Genomic DNA, 9,524 nt, shown 5'->3' on the forward strand with positions numbered 1-9,524 from the left:
TGAATATGATAAAAGATGAAAGTAAATTAGAACTTGCCTTCAATTTCGAGGCTGAATGTGATTATTTCCACGTACATCGGGTTAGGAAGGGGAGTGAAGACCCGCAGGGTGTATTGACCCGTGTCATTCCTCTCCACTCCAGTGAGCTTGAGAGTCCCGGTGCTGATAGAAAATTCAGTTCTGTTTCTGTATTCCTGCCGTATTTTCAGCTTTCCTTCCTTCACAACGAACACGTTTAGATTTTTACCGTGGAGATCCTTGGAAAACACCAGCAGGTAGCCGGTGGCATTGTCCATCAGTTTGATGTACACGGTTCCACCAAGAGCAGGAGTACATGGTGGGTGGATGATTAATTCGTGAGAGCTGACATCACATTTGGTCACAGGAACGTCAGCTAGTGCTGGGAAAGCTGCAGAATATGTAGATAGGACAACACGAGTCACACCACAACATTGTAGTTGTAATTTGTCTTGTTGTGACAATCTTACCGTGGGCTCCTCCAGCTAAAATCACCAGAAGAAGAAGAAGCTGCTCCATACTTCTCTGTAATCTGGTTTAGCCTCAGAAATAATTAAAAGAAATTACAAACAAATCCAGATAAGATGCTCTCACAAACCTGAGAGGAACCCTGGCTCTCAGAATGTGCCAGGAACTGACTGGAAGCACAGATGCTGGGGACGCATTTCTTTAATATTTGCAAAAAAAGGAAGTGAATTGAGATTGCTGTCTCACTTCTCCTTGCAAACAAGTATTTGGCTGCAAGGCTTTTGATAGATAAGCTAAAGCAGCATCAGCGTCAACAAATATACTTCTTCCCTCTACACATTAGATAAACTAGGATGACTGTTTCAACTATTTTCAAGTACTTATGGCAGAGGTGGCTTGTGTTTTTTCAAGCACCATTCTGATCAGATGAGATTCTGAACTACTCTGTAGTGAATCGCATTGTTAGGGATTGATATGGGACAGTATGCCAAAAAGACAGTCTTTATTTGTTTATTCAGGTAACTAAATTTTAAATTATATTTCATTTTATAGCATTTTATAGCTATCATTGATAATTCATTTATTCTTGACATGATAAATGAAAACAAATTAGGCTACAAATTAGGCTACAAAACATTACAACTTTGATCCCGACTATCTGAAAAAGCTGCTGCAACATCAGAAGTTTTAGGCCACAACAATCACAAAAAAAAAAAATAGTCTGCAAGATCCTGGAAAGACCAGTTTCTTGTTGATGTCATGAAAACGAGTTAGGATGTCAGTAATCCTGCAGAGCATTATGTTGTCTCTACATCTCCAAAGTTTCTTCATTTCTGCTGGTTAAAAACGCATCATACTTTTTAAACTTTTCAAAAAATTAACAATCACACTAAAAATCTGCTAAATCCTGCAGGGACTGGTTTGTGTTAAAGCCGTTTGTTGAACTGAAAAAGCGCACCTGATTGGAAGAGAAGTGTTTTCAGCTGACAGAATATTAGGAGTTGCTTTGTTTTTAAAGTCTTTTGAACACACTTTTCTTTTCTTTCTGTTTTTTGAGAAAAAAAGACATTTGCTTAAGTGCTTGTAACATTTCATAATTATATTGTATTGAGAAACACACATTTCAAATGGAAGTAAATGCAAAACATTTGATCAATGTAAAGTTATGCTGGGCTTTTTAAAGAGTCAGTTCTCTGTAAAGTTAGCATTCACTTGCAGCCACAGCTCAAGAACTGCAGCTCAGTTTCACAGAAACATTGTTTTTCATTAATAAAAACACATCTTTTTCATTCGAACAGAATTCACCTCAGTATAAAGGTCGTGTTGTTTTTATATTCTGTTGGACATCATCCTTGAGTTGAGGCGTCTAAAAAATGACCAGTTTTTGGACTGTTTCAGTTTCTTCTTCCAGTCCTTGTTCTTTTTCAGATAAACCCTATCCCAGCTGTCTTCCTCCTCATCTCCCACCCAGGGGCCCCAGGCCCCTCCGTTCAGCTGAGGGTGAGCCCACGGGTCCTCTGACGGGAACCTTACTGGCACCGCAGTGCGATTGTAGTACACCAGTCTGGCTAAGAGCTGTTTCACAACATCCGGTCTCTGCTCAGACATATCAAAGCGTTCAAAGGGGTCCCCGGAGATGTTGAAGAGCCACACTGATTTGCGGGGTTTAATGTGGCGCTCCAGGCTCCACCAGCTGTTGGGGAAACCTGGAAGGATCTGAGGAGGGATCCAGTCTCCGTAACCAGGTTCTCCTGTCAGGAGTTTCCAGTCTCCAGCTCGTATGGAGGCCTGAACGGCCGTATTCCAGATCCCAAATCCTTTCTGCAGGGAGCCTCTGCGTGCATGGTTGTACAAAGGGTCGATGTTGTGGAGGATCTCTAATCTGGGCGATTCTTTCCCTTCACTGATGGCCTTCCAGACATTATACCCATCCAGCCCCTCAGTTAGAGACTCATCGCCACCTGCTAATCCCACCAGTGTGGGATACCAGTCAGTAATGTGCACTAACGCTTTGCTCACCCTCCTCTTCTTTTGTAACAATGGGCTGTGGACAAACCCCAAACCCCGGATCCCCCCTTCCCAGTAGGTGCCTTTACGCCCTCTAAGAGGCCAATTATTGCCACCAGACAGAGGCTGGCCGCCATTATCAGTGGAGAATATCAGGACACTGTTCTGATAGTATCCATATTTGCGCAGAGCGTATGTTATATTTCGAACAGCTTCATCTACAGTTGAGACCATGGCGGCATATTTCCTCCGTGCAACGTTTTCCAGCCCACGGTACGGATAGATGTACTCCTGCGGAGACTGTAAAGGTGAGTGAACAGCCTGAAACGAGAGGAAGATGAAGAGTGGCTCAGAACGAGGGTCATGGGTTGCCAAAATTTTGCGGACCCTCTTCGTGTACAGATGGGTGGAGTATTTGCCCTTCTGGTCCCAGGCGACGGACTCTCCCTCGTGAAGGTCAAAGCCACAGAGGCCGGGGCCGTCACAAGAGTTGTAGGTATAGTAGTCCACGCTGCCTGTCAGGGAGCCGAAGTATGTGTCAAATCCACGGCGGGTGGGTAAACACCCCTTCTTGTAGAAGCCCAGGTGCCACTTGCCCACCATGTGGGTGGAGTAGCCAAGCTGCTGAAGCCTCTGAGGGAGGGTGACCTGGTCAAAGGGCAGGCAGTTGGGCTGGCGGGGACGGATGATGGAGTGCTGGAGCCCAGTGTGAATTTGGTACCTGCAGAGTTAAAGATTAGGAATACAACAACAAAGAAATAAACATAAATCAGATCCAATTCAAGGAATAAGATTATGGAATAATCTGGAAAGTAATGTCAAAAATGCCAGAACAATGTGTGTATTTAAAAGAATGATAAAAGCTGTATTATTAAGGAAACATGAACTAGTTTAATGTGATCCTAAATGAATTGTTATTCAAGACAGATCTAAAACAGTTTGTTTTTCATTTTCTGGTAGATTATTATTGTTTCAATTACTAAATAGAAAAAAGGGGCAGATATTAAAAGATTTTTTCTTCTTTCTGCTGCCTTTCATTTTATTAATGATTTATATATCCGTATTATGTTGTTATTTATTGCATATATATTTATTTTTGTTTTAATGAAATTAATAAAGATTTTCAATTCAATTCAATTCAATTCAAACTCAGTAAAGTGAGAATCTGACATCAAGAAAAGAGTCTAAGGAGGTGGTGCAGGACATACAAGTTATTTTCTTGAACACTGTAAACATAAAGATAAAACATGGGGAGGAGGGTAGACCTGATTGAAAGTTTTAGAACGTTTTCCCTATTTTCACTTCATATAACTTTCAAAAACTAAAGGCTGCTGGAAATGTGAATAAAAACCATACATTTGATGGACAGAAAACAAAGATAAATCCTAAATATTAAGAAATTTGACAAAAAAAAATATAGTCAGAATTGAGATTAAAAAATAGCAACTCCTGTTTTATTTTTGTTTTTTTAAAAGAATGGAAAATTATCTGTCACTCTGCATTATTGCAATATTTTAAGCAAAGTGTTTCTCAGGTTAAAAATTACAACAAATTTGGGGATTCAGTTAAGTATATAGTATTGAGTAAAACTTTAAATAAATGTTTGATGTGAGGAAACTCCTGTACATATTAGACAGGACCAAAAATACTGAGTGCTCATCATTTGCGGCTTTTCTGGCAGGACTGCATCCAAATGGTCCGGCTGGTGCGATTCCCACTCTTTTAACATCCCGACCTCCTTCAGTAACCTCACATCACAAAAGGTGGATCAAAATGAAAATAATCTTATTTTGTATGTGTATTAGCATCTTATTTTGAATTTTTAATATATAGAACACAATCCCAAGTCAACAAAAGTCATTAAAGCATATCTATAATGCATTTATTATCTATTGAAATATTCCTATTGTAGTTTAAAATATGTTTTACTCTATTAGAGGGGATTATTTTAGCCAACAGTGAAAAACTCAGTCATTGTGTTTGCATCTAGAACAAAAAGCAATCCAAGTCTACCTGCCGGTGATGAACTGACTCCTGGACGGGGTACAGATGGGCTGAACGTAATAATTCTCCAGCTTCACTCCATCTGCAGCGAGTTTATCCAGCACCGGTGTCCTGATGTCTGAGCTGTGATATCCGATGTCATTAAACCCCTGGTCATCTGTCATGATGAAGATTATATGAGGAGGCTGCGGGACGGGAAACCTGCCATGAAAAGTCTGGTCAGGCTCATTGTCCACCTGGTTGGGGCTCATCAGATCCCAGGTCAGGTATCCCAGGCTGAGCACGCTCATCATGGAAAAACCCGTCAGAGTCGTTGTTGCCATGGTTCCTATGACAACAAATCATTAAAGCCTGCTAATATTTCATATATTGTCAGCAAATCATTTTTGCAGGTAGAGGAATATTCCCTCATCAGACCCTTGGCGCTTCACTTGGCGTTAAGCAATCCAAAAACCTGCTAGAAGAGCTAAAGCTTCATCCTCACGGACTTCCCTAAATGTGCCAGCCCAAATGAAAGTATTTCATTTCCCCTAGTGGTCCGATAAACCCCTCCCATTTGCCTCCCTGGCCCACTGAAGTAACATCAGCCCCATGCCTCCTGAAAACACACCAAGGTAAAGTAACACCACTAACTCCAGGTGTTTAAATCCAGAACATTTCTTGCTAAATTTAAACAGAATTCTGACAAATTACTGATAAGCTAAATGGAATTCTGTTGCAAACACTCCCATCATCCGCCTTCCTCTCCACCCATGTCCCTTGATAGTTATGGGATTTCTATTATCTGTTTCCATCTTTCCAAATTACACGAAAAACATCTTCCCCTCTGATGAGGTGTAGCCGTGCATGCTGAGCAGAGCATGTACTGCAATCGACCCTCCCTCACAAAATACTGTACACGCTGGGAGGAGATCTGAGTCTCAGAGCAGCTGTGGGGCCCTGAAGTTACAATCACAGACTCTGTTCCCCTCTCCACTCTGCAGCAGTGGCAAACACTCTCCTTCTATTCCCGCTGTTTTATGAGTGCAGCAGACCTGAGGAGAGAGACAGCACAGACTTCCCCGAGTCCGATAACATCTCCGAGAAGGAGTCAAAGAAGCACTTCACAAATCACCCCGAGGGTCAGCTAAAAGCAGCAGGACTGAAACGCTTCAGCTGCACGTGGGTGGAGGTACTGGAGGCCCCACAGCATCTGGTCTGTGCAGACCTGAATCATGCTGCAGATTCAGATTGATTAGAGATCAGGCAAAGACTGGAGAAAACTGCACATGTTTGCAGCTAATGAGAAAACCGCATTCATAGGTAATCAGAGGTAAATTTTCAACACACAGTTGTTTAAGTTCATCCAAACAGGCTGCTTTCTGACAGGGTGTAGTGAGCCGTGCCTCCAAAGCAACAAATGTTGTGCACAACACATATTTTAGGTCCTGATGCTCTATGTCTGTCTTAGTTAAATACCAGAGTGATTTTTCCAGGAACTTGATACCATTTTGATTGCATAAAAGGCATAAATATCTTCTATTTTGATGCGTTCGTTATAGAACAAACTTTGCAAAACTGCGGTTACTGGGGTGAGACATGGTCTGCAGACAAAATAATTGATCTGTTGAAAACAGGAGCTGGTAAAACATCACCCCTTGGAAATGTTGATATTAGAAACCTGTGCGTATGGACGGCATGGGGAAGCAAAAAAAGAGGTATGAGCTTATTCCCCAAAGAGCACGAAGCTGCGGTCGCTCATGTTTGCCCAGAAGCTGCAGCGGCATCTTTGGTGTGGAGCTCCTGAGTTTAATACGAGTCGAACATGGAAAGAGGGAGAAAAAAAATGATTGAGATGCACTTTTAGTTTCATACCGTTATGTTTGTTTATGTGATTTTTCTAGAGTGAGCAACTCGGATATCTAAAAGCCTTTGCAAAATTCCTGGAAAAAAATAAATCATAGATGATGTGCAGTTGAGTGAAGTTGATACTGTTCCATAAAGGCTCCCCTAAAAAGGTTTAAGTCATGTCAGAGGCTACAAACAGAACTGGACAGAACGTCGGTAATACCTCTGGGTGGCTTCCAGGTAAGAAAAGAGCCTCTCAGTCTTTGGGCAGCCACACTTACGAGATGTGAATCATCTGTTTTCTGTTGGTCAGAGTTTCAACTGTGGCAGCTCAATGAGTCAACAACAACACTATTTGTGCCCACAAAGTATGAAGACACTCACACAGGTATTAACATAAGCATGCATCACGTACTGCTTACATTGGACATTTCCAGCTCCTTTTGTTTATTGTCACATTGCCAAACTATTCAGCCATTAACCAACTATGTTGGGATGTCTGTATTTATGAAAAGACTGGCCTCACAACAACCCAGAAGCCTGAATTTCAATGACTCATAAAGGATAAATATACATTATGTTTGGTTGGTCAAGGTTTTTTTTTTTAGAAATCTCTGTTTGGTTTGCAGCTAAGACTAAAAATATGTTCTTTGACTGACATTCCTGTAAACCTCAGCTGTTTAATTACAGCAACAAAATGAAATTAAGAAACTTTGTGGTCATGTAAGGGGTGGGAAAAGGTCACAGGAAACCAATGAGTAACTGACTCTGCACAAATAAAAATTAGGTCCATTTTTTTCCATGTTTTTGACACAGATTACATAAATCTTGAATAAATAATACTGCAAGTATAAATGATTAATCCTAAAATTTTCTCAAGTCTCAAGACTTGATTTTTTTTTTCGGAAACATCTATTGCTAGCTAAGGTTTTTTTTGTCTTCTGATGAATTTTAAAACATTTTATTTTAACCTTACCCTAATGATAAATTGTAATTCAGAACACAACAAAGTCTGTTTACTTTCATAACTTGAGCTAACAAGACCAATTGTTTGGTTATTTGCCCACCCTAAATGCTGTGTTGACAGTTTTGTCTCTTCTCCTAACTTAGATCAATATTAAGCTACAAATCAGTTGCAGATTCTTATTTAGTTTCTCTCTGAAGATTTGGATTAACTCACTCCAAAGGAAAATCCTCTCATACAGAAGCCGTTCATTAGCAGACACATTCCCAACACGTTTTTAATGTTTCCCATTACCTTTAAACAGGCTCGCAAGCTGAAGTGAAACGCAATAATCACTTGAAGGCGAGCTGTTGCAACTCTGTGTTGGTCTGCACCAGATGTTAGTTTTGGCGTAATGAAGAGTTACTGTTACTGAATACGGCTGCTCCCCTTCACTGTGAACACTACCCTCTTTCTAATCAAGGCAGCCCTGCCCGTAAAGCTGCACATTACTCCCCCTTCTCACCCCAGTTTACTAATCTAAATAAGACTGGATGGAAGTGTTTTTATTCTCCTGTGTGCCAACATTAGGCCTACACCTTTACTTTCTGTCGTCCAGCTTGTTGCCTTTCTGTTTCGTACAATAGTGTTCTTGTTTCAGCACAGGCCGTCATTTTGTCATCTTTTATCAAGCTTTCAACCACAGATCATAAAAACGTGTATCTTTAGGGCCAAAATAAATTGGATTACATTCATGAAGGTTTGCCAAACGACAGCAGAGAGTGACAGTGAATCCTACCAGATGAGGTTTACCTGAGGGCTGAAGGTTTGGATCATGGCAGCACAAGAATAGGCCCAGAAGAGCAAAAGAGTCATGACAGCTGAGGCCCACCACACTGGGCAGGACTCAAAGGTGCTGATTGGGCAAAGAAGTGCTCCTGAGATTACAGAGGAAAAAGGTAAAAGGGTGTACAATGCTGCATGAAAAAGTCCTCAGAACCTGATTAGGCAAACCAAAAAAAGTGTCTAAGAACAACAAAGCTAAGATCTTGTAATACTCCAGGTTTCAGATAAGCAGGGGAACAGCCGACAAAGCAGCCAGAAGGAGCAGAAGACAGACATCATTTTATACAAACACAGATAAATCCATTGATACCCTTGCAAATCAATGAAACAGTGCCTCATTTCTTGTGAAAACTGATTCATTTAAACGCAGTTGTCTAATGTACATCTGCATGCCTTTAGTATGTGATAAAGTAAACAAAAAACGTGAAAAAAAATAATGATTTGTTGTTTATTTTACAAAGTTATGCTAAAATAGTACAGACAGATTTGTTAAAGAGACCATTTGTGTTTATATTAAAGACATGTTTCAAACTAAGTGTTTGACCTTAATTAACATCATAGGTGCCTTCAAGCTTTTCATCAGAAATTCAGCCTATTTAAAGGAAACAAACATCTACTGAGTCGTTTGTTCATTACACTGAACATGGAGCAGAGGAAGCAAAGATGAGAGCTATCTGAGGAGCTCAGAAAGAAAGTTATTCACATCCATGTTAAAAGTAAAAGCTACAGGACGATCTCCAAGCTGTTTCATTTTTCTGTGACTACAACTGTCAATGTTATTAAAAGTATACGGTTCATGAGACTGGAGCCAACCTCCCATGACGTGAACGCAAGAGGAAACGCGCCCCCTGGTTGATCATTTGTATAGTGCGGATGGTAGAAAAAGAGACAAGAAAACTACTAAAAGCCATTCAAGCTGAGCTCTAACATCGAGGTAATGTCACTTTCTGGTCGCACCATTTTGAATCATAATGAGCTTCATGGAAAAAGACCCATGAGGGCTCCATTACTGACAAAAAAAAGCTAGACAGGGATTCACTAAAATCCATGTCAACAGGCCTCTAAATTTCTGGCACATTATGGCAAAGTCACAAGCAGTTGTGTTATTTTTGTTATTGTGGAAGGGCACCAAAAATGTGTCCTCATCTGTAGTTACAGCATTTAACCCTCACAGTAACAAGAGGATGTAGAGCTGTTATTATTTCAGAATGAAACTGGTTAATCTGGTGCTTCACTGAGCTTGTGTGGTTGTGAGTCTTTATTGGTTTACCATGGATCTAACCTCAAGTCACATCCTCCACTGTGAGAAGATCAGTGGTGCAGGAAACAAGTGTTTGTCTTGAACCCACACTTAAGATCTTTTGAAGAGGGTTCTGTGGAAAGGTTATACATAAAAGAGCTGAACTCTTTC

At 40.7% G+C, this 9,524-nt stretch overlaps 1 protein-coding gene across 1 annotated transcript; it reads right to left on the reverse strand.

Annotated features, from left to right (window-relative positions):
- Positions 1–1,140: 1,140 nt before the first annotated feature.
- arsia (arylsulfatase family, member Ia) lies at positions 1,141–4,973 on the reverse strand. The gene is made up of 2 exons (XM_017427186.3): positions 4,507–4,973; positions 1,141–3,214 (listed from the first exon to the last, which is right to left on the reverse strand). Exons 1-2 carry the CDS (start codon positions 4,818–4,820, stop codon positions 1,816–1,818), a joined length of 1,713 nt encoding a protein of 570 aa, XP_017282675.1. The 5' UTR covers positions 4,821–4,973; the 3' UTR covers positions 1,141–1,815.
- Positions 4,974–9,524: the final 4,551 nt, after the last annotated feature.

Source organism: Kryptolebias marmoratus, linkage group LG9 (genome assembly GCF_001649575.2).
Source record: "Kryptolebias marmoratus isolate JLee-2015 linkage group LG9, ASM164957v2, whole genome shotgun sequence".
Classification (NCBI taxonomy): domain Eukaryota; kingdom Metazoa; phylum Chordata; class Actinopteri; order Cyprinodontiformes; family Rivulidae; genus Kryptolebias; species Kryptolebias marmoratus.